This window comes from Vigna unguiculata, chromosome 3 (genome assembly GCF_037176805.1).
Source record: "Vigna unguiculata cultivar grain cowpea cultivar isolate G323 ecotype 2 chromosome 3, ASM3717680v1, whole genome shotgun sequence".
Lineage (NCBI taxonomy): Eukaryota > Viridiplantae > Streptophyta > Magnoliopsida > Fabales > Fabaceae > Vigna > Vigna unguiculata.
In genome coordinates, this window is record NC_140794.1 from 24758045 (window position 1) to 24780661 (window position 22617).

Consider the following 22617-nt stretch of genomic DNA (forward strand, 5'->3'; position numbering starts at 1 on the left):
CTAGGTAAAGAATTTGAATACATAATATTCATTATACCTAACATAGGCCCTTAAGTATTGCTATTTAAGTACATGACGTAGATATTACAAGAAACATAAAGTTTGAGAGGAATTTACTTGGTTAGCATAACAGAAAAAAATAAAAAATCCAACAATTTCCCTTGTTCACAAACTATGCAACAAAAGAAAAAAAGTGTTATTTCTTTACTTGTTTTCTCCCACTTTTTCAATCTTATGCACCCTTATATGGTAAAAAAAATTGCAATAAGTAACCTACTTAATAAAAAAAAATACCAATTTTAATACAATATTTACTAGCTTCTCCACATATATTGCCGACCATAAATGATATTGTTGAATTCATTGAAATAAACATCATAGTAGCATAGCATTATAAGAAGGAAAATGATACTCTAACCTGAATTTTTTAACCTATTTTTGACCCGCCTACATGGCACTGAAACGTGGATTTATTTTAATATTTTTGAAAAAAAAAATCTAGGAGGAAGTGATGGTTCTAAGCAAGCGGCAAAAGGGGTAACATGCTGCGGCCCGCGTGCGCGTGATGAAAGACCACGCGCGAACCATGTAAGACCTGTGAAATTTAATTAATTAAATAATTAATTAATTATGATTGCTAGCATGAAATCTGAATTGGTTAAGTGGTTTGATATTGATTTGGGGAATTTCATGGTTGTGGGTTCGAGTCTTGGAGAACTCATATTAAACTTTAATTTTGAGATTTTTGGGTTTGGTTTGAATTTGAAGAGTTGAGAAACATTTTAGTGGAAGGGCAGAATAGAGGTGGAAGCAAAGGTTTGGCAAGCTGAAAATACATCAGTGAGAGAGAGCACGAAATTTTGGAGAACGAACTTTCTACGTTGATTTTGTTGTATGGTCTGAATTGTGTGAGAATACTATGTAATTTAAGCATGTTCTGTGTCTGTATCATGGTTTTGCTGAATTCTGGAATTGTCTGTATCATGGTTTTGCTGAATTCTGGAATTTTTCCAGAAACCGCCTGGCGGGCTATACTTAGCCGCCAGGCGGTTCATCCATTTAAACATGTATTGTGGAGTTTCTGGAGCAGCGCCTGGCAGTGAATCCCTGTACCGCCAGGCGGCTCAAGGTTCGTGAGCATTCTGGGTTTTTTTTCTGATGAACTGCCTGGCGGTGATGAATTTCCGCCAGGCGACGCGGGACTGAGTTTTGGTTTTCGTCATTCTGGGTGTTATAACATGATTCTGATCGGAGGGAAATCATGGGTTGGTGAGTTAGGGATGATGTAACATCGTATTTTATTGAGATTCAGTATATTTAGTAGATGATTTTGATGAAACAGTGTGAATATGATTTTAGGGTTATGATTGAGAGTTTTTAGATGAATCAGTGTTGATAGCGAATTGGGGTACCGCATTGTGAACTATTAGAGTTAAAGTTAGAGGGTGATGTCATGATTAAGTATTCGAGGGGGAAGGTAATTCTGGGATGCAGAGAGAAGTGATGGAGAATGAAAGAAGGATCGCATAGCTGCTGTAAAATTCTGGAAATCTACCCTATTTACTTGAACCGCCTGGCGGCACGGGCGTTGTCGCCAGGCGCCATCTTAGAAGTTGGTGTTTTTACATGTCGTGGGTGTTGCTGACTATAATGGGTGGAGGGAGCCATCTTCATACTACTGAAGTAGTGGAAAGGGGTAATAGGATGTAAGAAAGAATGATAAAAAAATCAGAGTTAGTGTTGATAATTAAGTGTGAAGAGAGAAAGAGAATTTTGGTGTAGTTGAGGGAGGATTCTAACATGAGTGTGGAACCTGTGTTCTAGACCAGTACAGAGTTAGTGAATGTACACGATGACGAGAGGCAAGTTATATTTTATGAATTTCAGGAATTGTCAAATAGTAGGAATTGTGTGAATCCTAAGTAAGAAGGTTGTGAAGTAAGGTTGTAAGTGGGGAAAATCGGGACTTGAAGGGAAGTAAATAATAGAGTTTATAGAGGTAGTAGCTGCAGGGGCACATTGAGTATTGGGTTAGTTGAACTTACGTATGTCTAATTCGATAAACCAGTTTACAATTGTACACATGATGTGAATGGGTTTCATCTATCTGAGAATGTAATTGTGCAAGACCTTTGTGGTGAACTTGAACTAAGTCACGAAAAACCAGTAAAGGTATATTACTGGTGTGGCGCCTGGCAGTGGGATCGCACCCGCCAGGCGATAGTGAGGAAATAGTGGGATCATGGTGTGGGAGGCGCCTAGCGGCAGGCAGTTTTCGCCAGGCGATAGCGAGAAAATACGTGACATATGAATCAGCGTCCGCCTGGCGGCAAAGAGAGACCCGCTGGGCGGTGGTGGCAAAATTTTATGGATCTTGAGGCGCTTAGCGCCTGACGGTACGTGTCCCCCGCCAGGCGGTCTGGAAGCTGTGGCGCCTAGCGGTACGTGTCCCCCGTTAGGCGATTTGGCTACTGTAAGTCCTAGTTGTTGGACTTTGTAGGGTGTTCTACAAGGATTTTGGTGGTGCTTTAAAGGTAAGATTGCTTGGTTCCTTGAGTTGAGCTCGGAACGTATCCCTTGAGTTGAGCTCGGGATAGGGGTTAAGCACGTACATTCCTCGAGTTGAGCTCGGAATGGCATCCCTCGAGTTGAGCTCGGGATGGCGGATGAACACGAGGAACCCTTGAGTTGAGCTCGGGTTGGCGAGTGTTGCCGGTGTGAGTGTGCTGGTTGTGGCCAGTACGGATGGGTCCAGTTAGATTGCCCTCCTCAGTTGTTGACTGACGAGTTTGGTAGTCTTGGGACATTACGGACTATGTTCGTAATTAGGAACTCCACCTGGCGTTGCGGTGTGTGATCCGTAGCATAGGTTCCCACACGTGCTCTGTCGGTCGTGACCGATAGGTTTGGCAGCAAATTACCTTGAGGTAATCACTAGAAGAGGTAGAACCCGAATGGTCTGGTTGTGGCCAGACGTTAGTGATTTGGTTAAGAGATAGTACTTGTTATTTGTGGAGCTTATATATGTTAAATTGATTATATGATATCTATGATGATGTATGTTCTTCTCATAAGCTCACCATATCTGCTTGTGTTTGGCGATGATCGTGTACGCGGTACACGGGAGCAGAGGATGTTGATGCAGGTCGAGCCGGTGATGCTTAGTCGCGAGTGGGGGTTCTACTGGAAGAAACTTCTTATATTTATTTTATTTGTTTTTGGAAACTGTTGTAAACCCTGATGGGTGAAACTATAACAATGTCGTTTTGGTTTATGGAATGGATGTTTATAAATTTTATCTGCGCATTTAATAAATTTTAAATTTCCCGCGTTTTTGGGAAATGGGGTTATTCATAAATGCGATGACTTTATATATTTAATTTTTTTATTTATTTAAACTGGTAATATCCTGACGGGATGTTACAGACCATCTCACAAACCGAAAGATTTGATTTTTTTTTCACTCTTGCGCGAACCAACTTTCAACCCACTCGAAGCAACCAAGCGGTGGCTTCAGGTTTTCTACAAGCGGTGGCTTCAGGTTTTCTACAAGCGGTGATCTTTTCACTCAACTGACTCTCAATCTTGTACAAAAATGCAAAATTGGTAGTGGAAGGAGAAGGAAAAACACTTGGGCAGCAGAAGAAGCGGTAGAACGAGGAAGTTGCATGCAAAAATTGTATTTTTCGACCTTTGTTGTGTTGTTTTTGCGCATGCTCATAGGTAGAAGAACGAGGACGACGTCGACGGTTCATTTTTAAGGTGGTTTTTTATTTTCGCCCAAACCCTTCGCTTTCGTCCATTATTATGTTACTTCATTTTATAAAAAGATGAAGTTTTGGTTTTTTTTTGCGTGTGTCGATATTATGATGATAAAAAAGTTTGTGTTCCTTGAGTTCATTTTGTTTACAGTTGCCGGCGCCGGTTAACGGAGAGGAAAGGTTAATTTATGTTTTGTGGAGGTTTTCCGGTGTAAGGGAAAGTCAAAATTGTTTCTGAATTTGGTTGTAGGTTTTGTAGTTGAGGTCTATTGATTTGATTTTGTCTGTTTATTGGTTTTGTGTAGGTTGTTGTTGCAGCATGGCTCGAAAGGGGAAAAAAGAGGGGGGAAAAGCGGACGTTGAGGAAGAAGACAGGGTTAATGCTGTTAATTATTATATGGTGTTCGATGTTGTGCATGATAATATGGTTGTTGAGCATTATTTAATTTCTTAAAATTGAATGGAAGGTTCGACTAATAAATTTTGTGGACACAAAGCACATCGTGGAGATAAAAAAACGTGTTGACTGATGGACACCGGAGACGTATAAGACTCACCCCTTTCAAATGGTGTTTGGAGTTAGAGAGATCTTTAGATATCTGCATTCCTCTACTAGTTGAGCTACTTCGGCGATGGGATGAGGGTGAACAATTCTTTCACATATGGAAGCACCTTGTGCCTTTATCTGTGGTTGATGTTTGTTTTAGTTTGGGGTTAAGTGTAATTGGTGAAGAAGTAGAATTTGATGTATATGGATGTGGGTTAGTTGGTTCACTTTTTTGTGGTGAAAGAATATGTATTAAAGGTATAACAAACATGATTAGAAGTCTAATAGAAACCGAGTGTGATGATGTAGATAATGTTTGTCGTTTGTATATATTGTTGTGCTTTGTCGTGTTGTTTTTTCCTAAGAATTCAAAAGTGGTTTGCAATATGCCTTTTAGAATATTAGACGATATTGATAGTTTGGTTAAGTTCAATTGGGGGAGTGTAGTGCACAATTTTTTGGTTAACGCATTAAGTCGTGCATATGTGGTTCATAGCCAAAAAAAAATGACCATAACATCACGTTGGCAGGGTCAGTTGTGGTTTTACAGGTAAGTTGTATTTTATTATGTTTGAATATTGAAATCTGTTTTACATTTTTTGTGTTTGTGTTTTCATATGAATGATGTAACATTTGTTATTTTTAGATTTGGGATTTTGAGAGGTTAGAATTGGGCGCAAATAATAGGGATATAGTGTTTCCCAGAATATTACGATGGTCATGTTTAAAGTTAAGGACTTCAAGCATTGAGAAACTATTCATTGAACCCAAGGTATTTTGTTTTTTTAATTTTCATACCATATCGATTTAGTTGAGTTGGTGAAGTTTTAAATGTAACAACAGTTTTTTTAATCATTAGTTAAATTACATTGCAGGTGATGTTCGATTGGACTTTAACGGAAGAAGATCAATGTAATGAAGTTGTTCGGGTTGTGTTAAATCTTGGTAGGGTTAGTGAAGCTGGTGATGGGATTAGTGAAGCTGGTGACGAAGCTAGGGTGTCCAATACGACTGATGTTTGGTTAAAGAAATTTAACAGCAATGAGTGAACCACCAAAACACCAAGAACATTTCAACTTATCTTAACAGAATCATTCAACAAAGTGAACCACCAAAATGATGTTCTTTGAATACGCAACTTTTGGTCCACACTTAAATTCCTATTCAATAAACATAAATATGTCGTCCTACAAGAATGTCTGAACAAAATCTGTAAAATAAAAACAACACACAACCATAATTTACAACCCATTCTTTCAATTCAATATCAATAAACATTGTATCATAAAACTAACTTACCTCAGTATTATCACTGAACTCTCCCACGTCACGACCTTCACTCCCCTCACTATCATGACTACCATTGTTATGTTTACTTGGACCACTATCTTCACTCATATCTTGTAAAATAAAATAAGAACAACATTAATAAAATGTATTCACAACAATCCAAACTTCAACAACAAAAGCGTCAAATTAAATCAAACATTACAACACACGTCCAACGAACAATAAAACAACTAACAATATACCTAAATAACTGGAACGGGACCAACAACAAACCAACCAACAGCAACGGAACAAATAATGTATCGTTCCACCTTTCGAGTCAATGGTCTGCATTCATAACAAAAACACCACCGTCAGTTTTAGACAAACATAACACCAAGGGCTTTCCACGGTCCACCAAAGGTTTGCGATTTACCACAAATTATTCTTGATCACCCACGCTTCACACTATAAGACTCATTTGAAGAATGTAATGGACAAAAGCGAAGGGTTTGGGCGAAAAGAAAACACCACCTTAAAAACGAACCGCCAACGTCATCCTCGTTCTACCGCTTCTTCCGTTCCCAACTTGGGATTTTTTGAGGGGTTCTGTTCTTCTACCTATGAGCACGCGCATGAACAACACAATAAAGGTCGACGAATAAAATTTTCACACGCAACCTCCTAGTTCTACCGCTTCTTCCACTGCCCAAGTGCTTTTCCTTCTCCTTTCGCTACCAACTTCGCATTTTTGTACAAGATTGAGAGTCGGTTGAGTGAAAAGATCACCGCTTGTAGAAAACCTGAAGGCACCGCTTGGTTGCTTCGAGTGGGTTGAGAGATGGTTCGCGCAAGAGTGAAAAAAATCAAATCTTTTGATTTGTGAGATGGTTCGCACGTGGTCTTTCCTCACGCGCACGCGGGCCACAGCACGCTACCCACTTTGCCGCTTGCTCAGAACCGTCACTTCATCCTTCATTTTTTTTTTCAAAAACATTTAAAATAAATCCAGGTTTCAGTGCCACGTAGGCGGGTCAAAAACAGGTTAAAAAATTCAGGTTAGAGTATAATTTTCCTTATAAAAAAGAGAGTAATTATTCCTAAACAAACATTTTCATACAAACCATTTCGATCAACATATCTTCAAGAAAATTCTATCAAAATACAATTCATTAATATTAATAATGTAACTTTAAAATGAGAATGATATTTACTTTTATAATAAATTTATAATGCCATAGTGTTTTCCAAAACTCTTTGTAATTGTAATATACTTTTTAAATACTATTTTTGTAATTAATTCTGAATTATAAATTTATGAACAATGATAAATTTAAATAAATAATAATACACAATTAAAAAAGTATTTCAATTAATTATAATTAAAATATTAAAAGTATACAATAATAATAAAATTATCAGCATGTTATTAATAATTTAAGTTATTACATTTAAATTAATATTAACCATTTATATTTAATCGAGCTTTTTTAACTTAAAAGTACTAATATAGTTCTGAAATCAACCCCTAGAAACACAATTTCTATAATTGAATAGTAAGCATGTTGATTCCTTTGTAGATAAAGAGATTAGGAGCCAATGGGTATTTTTCTTTTCAATTTTATTAAAAAAAATATATACTTTTTTTTGTGGTGCTTTTGTTTTCCGGTGTCTCTTTCAACTTTGTCTATGAACTTTTTGGGTACTGCAAGGATGACGTAATAATGTAGAATTGATTCTGCGTCAAAAGAGCGTAAAAACCGTAATATGAATCCCTGTGACCTTAACATAATATCTTCCTGCCCTTTCCGGGAATGTCCTTTCTGACATTATCACCAACTTTTCTTTTATACTTTCGCATCTATCATCTACTACCCAAATTTTAGAAACTTCTTAAATTTTAAAATCAATACTTCCAATTTCAAAATAATATACTTAAATCGTTTTCAAATTTATCCCATTTTTTTTACGCTTACTTTGATTGAGAAGGCAAAAAAACACATGAATTTTTAAAAAAACTAGAACTCGTTGAATATTGAATTGATTAATTATTTGGTCTTCACTTTGTTCAAAAGTTTAAAGTTGTTCAAAAGTTTAAAGTTGTTCAACACAATGAGGGATATTTATCAAAATTTGTGTGGAAGTCAAAATAATATATTTTTTATTAATATATCTATTTAAAATATAAGTTTAAGACTAAAAATTAATTTATCATAATCTAATTAAAAATCGAGAGACATAATTACTAAAAAAATTATGATAATCAAATTACTATTAAAAATTGATTATGAAAAATTACATAGTATATTGTCTCTTCTTTTATATTAATAAAAAATAAATATACAAAAAGGTCATGAGATAAAAAATCATGTTAAATGTTAAACAAATAGTTCACTATCAAGCTATCAAGTGAGACAAGAGAAAGTTATCTTATTTATTTATTTAATAATGAAAGAGAAAATATGAAAAAATGAGGATAGAAATATCGAGTTTATGTCTAACTTTTTTTTAATAACAAAAAAAGAAGCATGAGAGAATAATACAATATATGAAAAACTCAAAAAAACAATAAGAGAGAAAATAAAAAATATCTTAATAATTTTGTTTTTTTATATATTTTATTATTTATTATTGTACTTTATTATTTTTCCTAAATGAAAATCTAATGAATTGTTTTTTTTAAGTAGATGACATTAGCATAAAAATGAATATTTTTTTTTTTTTACTACAACTTCTAAAACTCCCTCTTAAAAACACGTTGTCATTTGATTCATGGAAATAGTTATAAAAGCTTTTAAATTGGGTCATTTGATTCATGGTGCATCAGATAAAACAGTAGTTAAGTTGGTAACAATTAAATGCATGGTGCAGTAGAAAATTTTTTAAATTCAATGTAAAATTTAAGTTTAAATTAACTTAATTTATTTAAAAAAATATCTATTATAATAAAAATATAATTATAATATTAATATAAAAGATAAATTTGGTCTTAATTTGGAAGGAATGAAATTATTCCAGTTTAAAAACAAATTAGGACTAAATTGAGACAAAATAATAAGTACAGGGACCAAGAGATTTTTTACACGTGGCAGAATCATAATTTGACACGTGACAGTTTTTTAATTAAAAAAACTACAACTGACACGTGGCAAAACCTTAATTTGACACGTGTCACCTGTTTTTTTAAGGAAAAAAGTAAAAAGAAATTAAAAATAAAAAAGTATAAAAAGTATAAAAAAACAGGAGTTGACATGTGACACACCATTAACATCGTCAATGATGCCTTAACGGAAAGGACCAAATTAAAACAAATTTTAAAAAAATAGAACCCAATTAAGACAACTTAAAATTTGAGGATCCAATTGAGATTTTATAACGAAAACATAAACTTTAATAATAATAGTAATAGTAGTGGTGGTGGTGGTGGAAATAAGCTTTAATTCCAAAAGAATTGAAGTATAAAGTGAAAAATAAACATCACTGCTGAATCGAGGTCTAAAACCCTACTCTTTTTACCTCAATATGCTTCGGTTAAAAAACAAAAACACAATTATCAAAATAATCAATAATGTCAAAACTCTTACCTGCACTTGTGTATGTTTTATATGATTTAATTGATTTTTTTTATCCAACACTAACTAAAATTAGCAGGGAATTGTGTGTAAAATATAATTTACATGTCTAATATCTTGAATAAATTCGATTCTTTGCATCTTTAAAAAAATACTATAATTAATGACACTCTATTACACAATAAATTACTTGTTATTTGTCCGTAAATATTTAAATATTCGTCAATAAATTTTTATATAGAAATAAAAAAATAGATAACGAAATTCCAACAACATTTATGTTAACAGTACATCCAAGAAAAGAGAAGAATGGAATTGTATTGAAAATTTCTGCGTTTACTGTTGATCGTGATGTCAAGCCGGAGAAGCTGAGACCTGGCCAAAAGTATGTTTGCGTCAGTGAATATGTCACGTCCTTTTGTGTTTGAAACGAGTATTTAAGCATAACGTTTGACCCAAATGTAACTAGAAAAATATATAGTATGTTACTTAAATTGGGAAGAAGATAAGATCAAAGAAAGAACTAATAAAAAAATCCCTTAACACTAACACAATAGCTTCAGTGCTATCCACCCAGAAAACAATCTCTTTTTTCTTGTTCACACGTCAACAGCTTTCGGTAATGCGAATCAAACGTTTTATAATAATACTCTTTCTGTGGGCGTTATTCCTTTTTAAATCCCATTCCTGAACTAAACCAGCACGTGAAGCATTGAGCACATTGAAAACGTGACGAAATGAAAACGTGCTGAAATTGCAGGTTGTTGTAAGGTTCTCTGTACGTGGCATCAAGTTGGACATTCCGTGGCCCTACCAAGTACGTAAATCTCTTTAGGACTTGGTAAGAGAATCCTCGGCACTGTCCCAGTGCGCACCACACGACAACATCTAACACCCTCAGGTCATGTACTGGGCTCCACCTAAAACTTTTGCCCCCAAAATTTTCTTACCCAAACACATAACTGACTGTGTTCCAATGCAGCCAACATCAGTTATTGTTAGAATATCCCTTACCCATTCATTTGACTGTCAGTTGTGACACTAAAAACAACCATCTAATGAAGACAAATTTCCCCTTTTCTTAGCTTTGATGAATTCAACGTTGTTATCCGAAACCCATAACAAAAATGTACAAACTGAAAGTGACACGAGTTAGCAAACTAAGTGTTCTCGAAACTAGCTTCAATAGATGGTAATACGCCAGAAAGAAAAGAGAGTGAAAAAGAAGTTGTTTAGTGAAATAAAATATATAAAAAAAAAAAACCCTCGATTTGTTTGTACTTTGCAGCTTCCTCCGTAAAATATAGCGGAAGAAAGATATACAGAAATATACGCAATGGAGCTAGCTAAATGGTAATTAACAAATAATCTAGCTTAGCCGAGTTGTACTAATTTTTAAGCACACACTACCAAAACTAATAATTTTTCTGAATTAACTTAATTGGTGGGAGTCGTCAGGAACTAAGAGTGTTCCCAGTGGCGGAGTCGGAAGAATCTCCGGTGAAATCCATCATCATCATGAGCTGATGAAAATCAGCTTCGCCAATCCTGTCCCAGAATTCGGTATCTTTGTTCCCGAATTCCAGCGTCTCCATTTCCATGCCCTGGTTGAGATTCTCGTTCTTTATTTGTTCTTCCGCTGCAACCCTCTGCGGCTCGCTCTGCTGCATGCTTAAGGACTCGTCCACTAAGGGAAAATTGAGCTTGGCCCGTGGGCCGCGGAACTCGATGGCGGCCTTGTCGTAGGCCCGGGCGGCATCCTCGGCCGTGTTGAAAGTCCCGAGCCAGACACGGGCCGCACGGCGAGGGTCGCGGATCTCGGCCGCCCACTTACCCCATGGCCTCTGCCTCACGCCTCTGTACTTCTTCTTGGCCCTCTTCTGTTTCTTTTTCTCCTCGGGGAAGAAGTTGCAGCCCAAGCAGCCAGCGATATTGCACTCGCGACACGTGTCCATAGTGGGCGGCGCGAAGGTGTTTCCGGCGAGAGGCTGGGAGGCGTTGGGGAGGCGGAAGTCCGGGAGGGAGACGGCGTCGGAGGAGGTGGAGCCGGAGACGACGTTGGTGAGAGCGGCGACCATGACGGAGAGTTCTTGCTCGGGGGTGAGAGTGGCGCGGGAGAAGGAGGAGGAGGAGGACGACATCATCGGAGTTTAAGAGAGTCAAGTGGTCTCTGTGTTTGGCGCGTCAAAGGATTTTTCGAACTGAATGAAGTGAGAGGAGGGCTTTGCTTATATACGGTTTGGGAGTGACGTGGCAGCTAAAGTCCAGTTGTTCACACCGTTTTCACACGGATGTTAGTGATGTTGATTTGATCACGTGTGCGTATTCCAGAAACGTGCCAGATAAGATATTGAGGGTGACGTGGAGGGATTGTAGATGGTGGTGGACGGTCACGGTGAAAGGTGTCGCGTGGGATTGGGAAAAGTATTAATGTGAAGTGATTTGAGGAACAGAAAATGTCTGGGACGAAGGAAATAGGAGAGTTCACTTCAGTCACTGCTTTAAATTGGTTTGACCTGTTCCTTCGCAAACCACTAGCTGGATTGAAAAATATCTGGGTACGGCTACAACTGGACTACTACGGATGTCAAACTTTGTCCATATTAACGCAAGCGATTACAATTTTACACATTACATCTTATTTTCATTTAACTTATCTTTTATAATAAGAATATCATTGCATTTGATTAATGATTTTAAATTTCCTTATAATATTTCTTTAACTACTGAACCAAAATATTACATAGTTTCTCTATTTTAAATATACTATTTTACTAAATAATTTAAATATAAATTGTTGTATACAGCTTCTAGTGCGCACCAAATTTATAGTTTAATTAAATTTTATATACTTTATAAATTTGATTATTTTTAACTGAGACATTATAAAAAAAATTATATTGTGTATTTCATTTTTATATTTTCATTTGAGTATCTGAATATTTACAGTTTAATGTTTTTGTTAATTAAGTAATGTAATTATTATATTGTCTCTTATTTTGTTCACTTGTTTTAATGTGTTATGAAAAGAATGTGATTTTTTGTGGTTGAATTAAATTATAAATTTTTTTGAAAATTAATTAATATAAAATGATATTTTGGTTAATGTAAAATAAAAAGTGACTTATATTATTTTAACTAAAAATATATTGGACAACTAGAGTGTTTTATTCAATGACAAATTCTTTGTATAGATATATAAAAAATTATTAGATGTCAAATATATAAAATATATTAAAATTAAAAAAGAAATTTGAAATTATATATATATATATATATATATATATATATATATATATATATATATATATATATATATATATATATATATATATTGGGAGACAAAAGCCTCTCTTAAATACGTTAAGCTCCGTCTAGTTATATTCTTCTTAAATACGTTAAGCTCCGTCTAGTTATATTCTTTGATGATTTTCATTTCATGTAATTAATTATGACACACTAACACAAAATAGGCCTATAATGTCACCTATTTGACGCTAGTTCCCGAAAACCCCAAAGTCATAAATGATCAGTGGTATTTTTGTAATAAAAAAGACAAGATTAACTTTGATTCCCTAAAGAAGAGACATCTTTATTCAATTTTATGTCGGACTCATCACCCTGACGTCAAAGGACGTCAAATCTTAATTCCCAAACATCAAATGACGTCTGTTTTTCAATTCCCCGACGTCAAATGACGTCCATTTCTCAATACCCAATGTCAAATGTTATAAAATAGAACTATAGGCAGCGCTAATAACACTATTCGTTTGCACACTTTCGTTTCTAGGTGAACCAACACCTTCGTTGATGAGTGAGAGGATGAAAGAAGGTTAGTTTCTGGACATGAAACCTCTAATGCGCATAAGAGGATCTCTCGCTTGGGGTTTTTTCGTGTTTTGATCATTGATTTTCTCCCTTTCATATTGCAATAGTGTGATTCGTGCTAGGCTGCGGCGCGACAACGAGCTCCACCACTTTTAGCAGCGTGATGACCTTTGACTGCACAATTATTATTGTAACTATTGCTTACTCAAAGGGACTCTTTTCTAGTCTAACTCTATGTTTTCCCCTTACCTTCATTGTTAGGTCACTCATATGACTATTTTTTTATTTTATTTTTTTTCAGATTTGGGTTTTTATTTATTTATATTTGTAGTTTGTTGTAGAGGGTATGTGAAAGAGAGTTATTGCAGGAGGTGGGGGGATCTCCTACGCCTAAGATTGATGAGTGACAACCACATTCACTAAAGGATAAACTATCAACTATTGAATGTTTCTTATTGCATTACGAGTCTTTCTCCTTGGCATGAGTTTTTGTTTTTGGTTTTTTGTAATAGTAGATTCGGTTTATGTCTGGTTTGAACTTTATTTCTTTATCATTTTTATCTAAATGGTATATGTTTCAAAGCATGCTTTGTGATTCTAACATTAATTGTTTGTGCATGCTATTTTTTATCTGTTTCTTAAACCAATTGTAAGTTTATGTTTGACAATGATTGTGAATGAAATTAAGGGGAAACAAGAAAAAAAGAGAGTTATTGGCATTTACTTCACGGTTTTGGTTAAGAGACTTGGGTTTTGGTCTATGAAAGAAAGTGCAACCACATGATGTCGACTCCATTTATATCTAACGTCAAGGGATGTTGAATTTTTCCTTCGACGTCAATTTTGACATCACCCAATATGACGTCGAAATTTAGACAAATGTCAAAAACCGAAAATAATGAACGTTAAAAATCTTTTTTTGTATTAGTGACACTTAAAAGATTGTCACCATCATTATTATTGATATATGTAACGACAACCACCCTTTGTTATCCAACATACTTTTAATGAAAATAGTAACAGTCACAAATCATCTTTCACTAATTTTAATATCATTTCATATTAACTACAAAACTTCACATTTCATAATTTCATAATATATAAAGACAAGTATATAAGATGACCACTCAAGCCATCTTGCTAACGAAAAAATTAAATAAATAAAAAAAACTTAATTAAAAAATATAAATATTTTGAGTACTTAATAGACTATAAATTATATAATAGGGACGAAATTAAGAATATCTAAATTTATAAGTGACTTAAGCTTTAATTAAGCCAAATTTATATCAAAATTCATCATGTTTTATTAATCCTTTAAAACTTGCACCTTCACTAATTAATCAAATAGCATAATAAAAGATAAAATAAAGTATGTAATTAAGTAAAATGTACATCGATTATCAATTATTTTCTTCACGCTCATTTCATTTAATTCTTATTTATCTGTGAAATTTCAATTCTTATATAAGAGTTATTTCATCCTATGTGTAAAAACAACGTAATGAAAATAAGAATGGACGTGATTATTTTAGCTAAGTTTTACATCCATGTTAAGAAAACTTCTTTTTGTTGTAAGCAAAACATCAACACAAAAGGATAAATGATAAGTCATTATTTTCCCTTATTTTATTGTCTTTTTGTACCCATCTTGAGGGTTGTTTAGTGCTTAATTGTCTCTTCTTTGTGTATTTTCCTCAATTGGGCTTCATTGGACAATTTTTCTGAATTTTGAGTAATTTGACATTAATTAGTCTAATCTTTGTTTCTAATTATTTTTAGAAATTTTGTGGAGCAAATTTTGGAGCTTGGACACTAATTTTAAGATGAAAAGAGAGTTTCCACATCATTGTAATATCTGCACCATGTCATTTAGCATGTCCACATCACTAAGCCATCATTTTCAGCTCATAGTGGCATTTTTGTATTTCTAAGTGGCAAAATGACAGTTTTGTAAATTTGAGCAATTGTGGTGATGTGACCACATTTTTAAGTCTTCTTCTTCAGGGGCAACCATTCTCTTCTTCCCCATTCTCCATTTTTCACGTATTTGAGCAATTGTGGTGATGTGACCATGTTTCCATGGCTTGCTAAATTCGTGTGACTCCTTGATGAAAAATGCAATGAAGCTTTGAGGTTGTGCTTGTTTTGTGAAATCAGCCATGTCTTTGTAAGACCCACGAAAATTAATTAATTAAATAAGTAATTAATGAATAAATGCGGGTAGGAAGAGCCTTTATGACATTAAATGTTGATTAGTGTGACGTGAAAAAGTACTAGATCAAGTGGTTGAGAGTACTTAAATTGTGTGAAGCGACTTAGGTTCAAGTCCTAGGTATGCCATTTATATGTTATTTGATTATTTAAATTTTAATATTGTGCATGATCATGTTGTGTGATAATAAGATTATAGAATTATAATAATTATTACTAAATGTGAATTGGCATAGTGGTGGTGCTTTGGCCTTATGGGTGGAAGGTCACAGGTTTAAACCTTGATAAACAGAAATTAACCTTTATTTTTGCCAAAGTTAGTTTGGAGTGAATGTGAAAAGGTAGAGAGAGCCAAGAGGGTCTGAAAACTCATATTGTAATTATCATTGAATAGGCATTAAACCCATAATAAAGCCCAATTTTCTTTTTATCTCTTTAAACCAACATTAGGAGACCAGAAGCATCCTTTTCTTCTTAATTTTAGTCAAGAACTCCAGGTTAGGGGTGCTGAGTTTATTTGTACGAATTTTGTATGTGTGTCTGCGTTTTATACTCAATTGGATTCAATGTGGTATGTCTGTGGTATCCATATGCACTGCAAATTGAGAATTTTTGAATGGAATGTGGAGTGCAAAGAATTTTTGGTGTGAAATCAGAATTGGATGAGGGTTTTGGTAATGCTATTTTGATTTATGGCCAAATCATGCATTTTGAGGTTCCAAACGTGTTTACAATGTGTTTTTAGAGTTTGATTAATGAAACAGATCGAATGAAAATGATTGCATTGTAAATTTGGCATTATTTTGGTGTCTTTGGTGCATGAGCAGTGGCGAAACTCTGCAATTTTCGCTCAAGCGACTCCTTCTCGTCTAGGCGAGAGTTGTAGAAATTCATTCAGGGTTTAGGCTTGAGCATTTCGCTTAGGCGACCAAGCTTGGGGTTGAGCGAACCGAAGTCTCGCTCAGGCGAGAGTGGATCGCCTAAGCGAGGACGCGATGAGTTCTGTGTGTGATTGAGCGTGAATCCTCGTCCAGGCGAGGAGCTGAGGGTTTGGGCGAACTAGGGTCTCGCTCAGGCAAGAAGGTCTCGCCTAAGCGAGAAATCGTGATAGATGTTGGTGTGTTGCTCGAGTAGTAGCTCAGGCGAGAAAGATTTGGGTGGTTAAGCGAATGGGGTCTCGCTCAGGCGAGATGGGCTCGCCTAAGCGAGACGGGCTCGCCTAAGCGAGACAAGGTGATGCAGCCATTGTTTCATGCTCGCTCAGGCGAGGTGGACTAGCCTAAGTGAGGCTGATGGATTAGCTTGGGTGATAGTCCCTGGCTTAAACGAGTTGCTGCGAATTGCTATGTTTGTGTGTGCTTTATGAGCTGGATTATTTATTTATTTTCCTAATTATAAGAAGGTATATGCATGTGTTTGTGGTGTTTGGACTTGATGGACTAAGTCCATAGGATTCTGGGATGTGCTTGGAATGGGTCGCGAATGAGAAGTTTGTGATCGGTGGACCGCATGCGGAACGTGAACAATTAGTTCACCGGAGGTACTCTTGTTGGGATGAATGAGCGAGGGAGTTCATTTCACGCTCAACTTGGGAATGCTATGACCGAGGGAGTTCATAGTAGGAAAGGCGGGTATGCGGTCCGGGTCTGAGCGAGGAGTTCAGATGACGGGCGAGGGAGTCCGTGAAGCAGGACTACAAGCGGGATAGGCTTGTAGGTTGGACCACGAGCGAGGAGGGTCGTGGAAGCACATTAAGTCCCAGATTTAGAGTACATGCATGAACTCATATTGGTTATGAGTGGGGGAAAGAGGGTCTTTTAGAAAATAAATAATTGGATACTTATGTTTATGATGGAAATTTAATTTCATAATTATTATGTTTATGTGCATAGCTCACCCTATCTGTTTATGTGTGGCGATGATTGGGTAATTTATTATCCGGGAGCAGATGATGTTTTAGGTGAGCCAGGAGGCGCTTAGTGGCGGAGAGTGGGCTCAGTGCACGAGGGGGGATTTTATAACTGTTTTTGGTTTATGTTATATGTAATTTGATTACAGTTTTTACGGTTTTCAATATTAACATTAAAGTTGTACATATGGTTTTTTTAGAATTTATAGACCATAAATGTTTAAAGTTTTAAATTTCCCGTATTTTTGGGAAATTGACTATTTAATAAATGAGGAATTTCATCCTGCCTGTTTATTTTATTATATTTGAATTTATTTTAAGTAATATCCTACCGGGATGTTACAGTTTTTATCTTAAATTCGTGGAATGTAGGTAGTTCATCTATTTATGCTTAACTTACAGAGTAATTGCATATGTTTGGGTTGGGTTATGATCATGCTTAATGTATGTAACTTGGCTGTCACGAAATCATGGATGTATGTATTGCTTAATTGCATAATAAAACTGGATTGTAACTTTCGCTTAGTGGGTTATTATGTATTCATTTGGTGGCCTATGATAATTGAAATTGTATTTGAATCAAGGAAGTCAGTACGTTTTAATCACTATTGCATTTCATTTAATCTGTTGTAAGCATTTGAATCTTCCAACCCCCCCTTGTGTTGAATGGCAATCTAGGAAAGATTTGAATGAAATGTTTGGTCACTGAGAGACGACCTTGGTTTAACTACTGAGTATTACATTTAACTGTTATATTTGGTCGGGTACGACATCGATCAATAAATTATATTGAATTTTGTGTGTTAACATGTAGTATTGGTCTAATTTATATAAAGATTGACTTAAATCTAACACTAATTAATAATAATTTAAATTAGTGTTAGTTTAACTCATATTATGTTGGACTCATGAAAATAATACGTCTTGAAAAGTCTTACATCACTTAGAATAAGTTAGGGAATAAATGTTAGTGAGTATATGATGGACTCTAAGTCCATGGTGTTTCTTGTCCCAGTCAAAAACATTTTAAGTTTGTATTTGAATTTCTTTATACTCTTGCAATAGTGTTGTGGGGTTTGAGTTAAATTCTTGTTTTAGAGAATGTAGGTGTATTTGGTGTTAAAGGGCATGAGAGGGTAGTTTATGTGTTGTATAAATTTTTACATAGTGTTATTCTTTGGTTGTCATTAGACAACAATAGTGATTTTTCTCTAGTTTTGAGATTTTCACGTTATATTTTTGTGTTCCTTATTTTTATCCTATTTTTTTGTCAATAGGGTGATTATTAGGGGTAAAGACGATAATGTTTTTAATTGGTGATGCATTTTTCCAAACCGATGGTAGCAATAGCTATGGTTTGGTAGGTTTTTTTCTTAGTACTCTTTGTGGTTGCAACTGTGTCTGATCTTCCACATTAAAAAAGATTAATTTTTTGTTGTTGGAGAATCATCCTTGGTTGTTGAGGTTGCAACGGCATTTGCAAGTGTGGTCAAATGTGTCATAGAGAAATTTGATGGATGGATGAATTTTGGCTTATGGCAAACTCAAGTCAAAGATGTGTTGATTTAATATGGATAAGGAGTTGAAAGGAAGAATTTCTAACATGAAGGAAGAAGAATGTGAGGAGCTTGATGTGAGAGCAGCTAGTGTAATTCGTCTGTGCTTGACTAAGAATATTATTGCAAACGTGCAAAAAATGATGACGACAAAGGAACTTTGGGAGAAACTTAAAGGCATATATCATGCAAAGGGTATATCAAATATGTTGTTATTGAAGGATAAGTTTCATAACCTACGCATGGGCCATGATATAAAATTATTTTATCATCTTAGAAATATAATGAAATTGTTTGTATATTAGAGACGATTGGAGTTAAGGTCGAAGAAGAAGATATAACATTAAAACTCATTTGGTCTCTTTTGTCCTCCTATGAGCTTATCAAGCCTATTTTGACGTATGACAAAGAAACTTAGTTTTTTAATGAAATTGCTAGTAAGATCCTTTTTGAAGAAATTAGGATGAAAAGTAATGAAAGCATGAAAACAAAATCAATGATGATTGTTAGAAGTGGGACACATAGGAACAAAAACCATAAAATGAAAGTGGTATGTTGCAATGTGGAAAGCATGCGCATGTGAAGAAAAATTGTCGAGGTGGAGATACATCACAAAAAAGTGACTCAGATTCAGAAAAGAGTGTCTTTCTCATTTTAGGAGACGATGATCTTTTGTGAAAAATGCAAGAAATGCCCTCATGGCATAACCACGTTGCCATGAAAAAGGATGAGTTTTTCTAGTGCTAATTTTATACATGAGCATTGCCTAATATTTATGCACCATGTGTGGTGATTATACACAGACATTGTTTAGCATTGATGCATGATGTATGATGTTTATACAGAGGCATTGACTAATATTTATGCAATGTGTATGGTGATTATACACGGGCATTGGTTAGCGTGGATGCAGAGTGCATGGAAATTATTGGGATGGTTTAACTCCAAGTGAGTATACTCTTTATGGTGGAGTATGATTGTTGGTAAAGGCAATGAAGATGTGTTTATTTTAATCTAGGTGGAGAATGTTGGGCTGATGAAAATAATGTCTTGAAAAGTCTCACATCGCCTAGGATAAGCTAGGGAGTGGGTGTTGGTAACTATATAATTGACTTGAAGTCCATGGTGTTTCATGTCCTAGTCAAAAACTCTTTAAGCTTGTGTTTAAATTTTCTTATACTCTTGTAATAGAGTGTTGTGAGGTTTGGGTTAAATTCTTACTTTGAAGAGTGTGAATGTACTTGGGGTCAAAGGGCATGGGAGGGTAGTCTATGTGTTGTACAAATTTTCACATGTCGTACTCTCTAGTTGTCATTAGACAACGGTCGTGGTTTTTCTCTAGTTTTGGGGTTTTCATGTTATTTCTCTGTTAATAGGGTGATTCTTGGGAGTAAAGATTGTAATGTTCTTAATTGATGATACGTTTTTCCCAACATATTATTAGTACAAAAATGTCTATTGATAATTATTTTTAAGTCTACATCAGTCTAGGTGATGTAAATGTGATGTTTTTGTAAGCATGAATCTAGTTGATGCAAGGGAAACACATTACAATAAAGTCATAGTAGTTACTACATATAATCCAATATATCTATTACATTCTATCTAACAAAATATATAAAGTTCTTTTGTAAAACCTAAAAAGTTATAATAATTAAAAGGTTTAATTAGTTGGTTGGTACTCATTTTCATTTAGTTGTGTCAGTTTGGTACCCACTTTTAAAAATGTATCAATCGAGTTCCAACTTTTGGAAAAGTTTCTCAATTTGATCCCTTTCAGGAAAAATTATTAACGCTGTTAACTTTATTCATGACTTTTACCACTAAATTTTAATATAAATATCAATACTGTAAACGACTTAATAATTTTTTGCTGAAAGGAACCTAATTGAGGTCTCTTTTCAAAAGTTGGGATTCAATTGACACATTTTTAAAAGCGGATACCAAACTGACACATCCAAATGAAAGTGAGTATCATCTGACTAATTAAACCTAATTATATATATATATATATATATATATATATATATATATATATATATATATATATATATATTCAAGGTGGTTTATTTTATTTTATTTTTAAAGATTTACCATTTACTAATTACTTAAACGATTTATTTTATTTAAGACATATAAAGTGATTATTATAATATTAGTTTCATGAAAGATATATAAAGTAGTTATTATAATATAAGCAAGTATTATATGATGGTTATTTCTTAAACAAATTAATTAAAAAATATAAGATTTATTATGTGTATGATTTTCATTATATACAAGAGATTTATAAAGATTTTCTAAGAAATAGAAGTAGAAAGGTAAGAAAAGATATATCTAATATTTTATGGTTATTAGAAGATCACTAAGATCTTTTACAAGTATTTAGGATTTTAAGTGTGAGAATAAAACCCATAAAAATACATATTAAACAAGTGAGTGAGTGTTACACTTGGGTAGAAAAGAACGTGACTGAGTATATTTGAAGGAAAATTAAAAGTAAGATTCAAGCATAGGAAGAATGGTAAAGGTTGAGTTTCAAAGAGGAAGAAGGAAGAAGTGAACAAAAAGAAGTAGGGGAACTTACATTTTTGTATTTTTGTGTTCTCGTTTTGTTGTTTTTTTTCTTGTCTGCTTGTTTGTATGTGATGTAATATGTTATATGAGTCTAAATTGTGAAGTAGATATTATTTAGTATGATTGTGATGACATGTCAATATGTGTTTGTTTTGAAACATAAATGTATGCTTGTGTGTGGTGACTCAACAAAAGGTGGTGAAGGGTAACTCCACATAATTGTACCGGAGGTGTACTTCATTGGGGCTCTTAAGAAGTGTTATGGGAAGTTTTATACTTTGCCAAGGCTCTCGAGAAGAGTAATAAGAAGTTGTATACTTCGTCGAGGCTCACTAGGAGAGTAATGGAAAGTAGAGCAATTATTGGTAAGCTGTGTGCGAGAGTTACAAATCGGCTCATGACACTAAGATCACAAGTGTTTGTATTAATTGTTGTGATGACATTTTGAATCTGTGATGATTTGTTTGAACTGTTGTTTGAGACAATAGGCTTTGTGAAGGTTGACAACTGGTAAAACTGAATGATGTTCTGAGATGCTAGAGTTAAGGTTTGGGTGAGTGTTATATTATGACTTATGTATATTCTTGTTATGGTGTTTGGATGTTTGTATGTTAGCTCACCCTTGCATTGGTAGTTTCCACCTGCGATGATCGTCTTTTATACGAGAGCAGATGATTGAACATGTGTTGATGAAGATGCACAATAATAAAGAGAGTGGTCAATATCAAGAGACATTTAGAATAATGTTTTAGTCTTAGGTTTTTCCTTTTCAATAAAGTTTGTTTGTAAAACAATGTTTATTTATTTTTATTGCAATTTTAAATAAAATAGGAATAACTTTTTATTTTAATTTGTGTTAATTATATATTTTAGACAACTGAAAAATTAGGGTGTTGCATCTTTCATTAACTTGATCTATATTATGACATATGAAAACAAACAAAATATACAAGAATGTAGAGTTGAATTATGTATTTAATACGTTTTAAAATTTTGTTAAGCTTTTGTTTGATCAAAGTACTCATATGAGGTTTTAACTTAGAAGTTTTTGTAAGCCCAAAATTTCATGTAGACAATCAAACACAACTTTGCATGTACAGACATAGTGTCACCATATCTTTGTAAATCTTATTTTAGAAAAACTCTTTTTATTTAGTTACTTTTAGTTAAATAACATTCAATTCAAAAAGCAAAATCAAAATTAGTGAGCGAAGAATAATCCATGCAAAACTCAATTTGTGTTGTTTGATTTTGATTATGTGAATTAATCCCCAAAGATCTAATTCTCCATTGATGAAGAACAAAAAGTGCAATGTAGAAGAATTGGAAAAGACAAAAACAAAAATGTAACAAAAGAGAGGAAAGGAGAAAAAAGTTAAAACTC

General features: G+C 34.3%; 1 protein-coding gene across 1 annotated transcript; it reads right to left on the reverse strand.

Moving 5' to 3' along the window:
• Positions 1-10366: 10366 nt before the first annotated feature.
• On the reverse strand, positions 10367-11363 carry LOC114176758 (ethylene-responsive transcription factor ERF109-like). The gene has a single exon (XM_028061901.2). It carries the CDS (start codon positions 11291-11293, stop codon positions 10604-10606), a length of 690 nt encoding a protein of 229 aa, XP_027917702.1. The 5' UTR covers positions 11294-11363; the 3' UTR covers positions 10367-10603.
• Between the last annotated feature and the right edge of the window lie 11254 nt (positions 11364-22617).

Excerpts from the sequence above, each read along its gene's own strand:
- LOC114176758 (XM_028061901.2), bottom strand. The coding sequence starts at position 11,293 with ATGATGTCGTCCTCCTCCTCCTCCTTCTCCCGCGCCACTCTCACCCCC.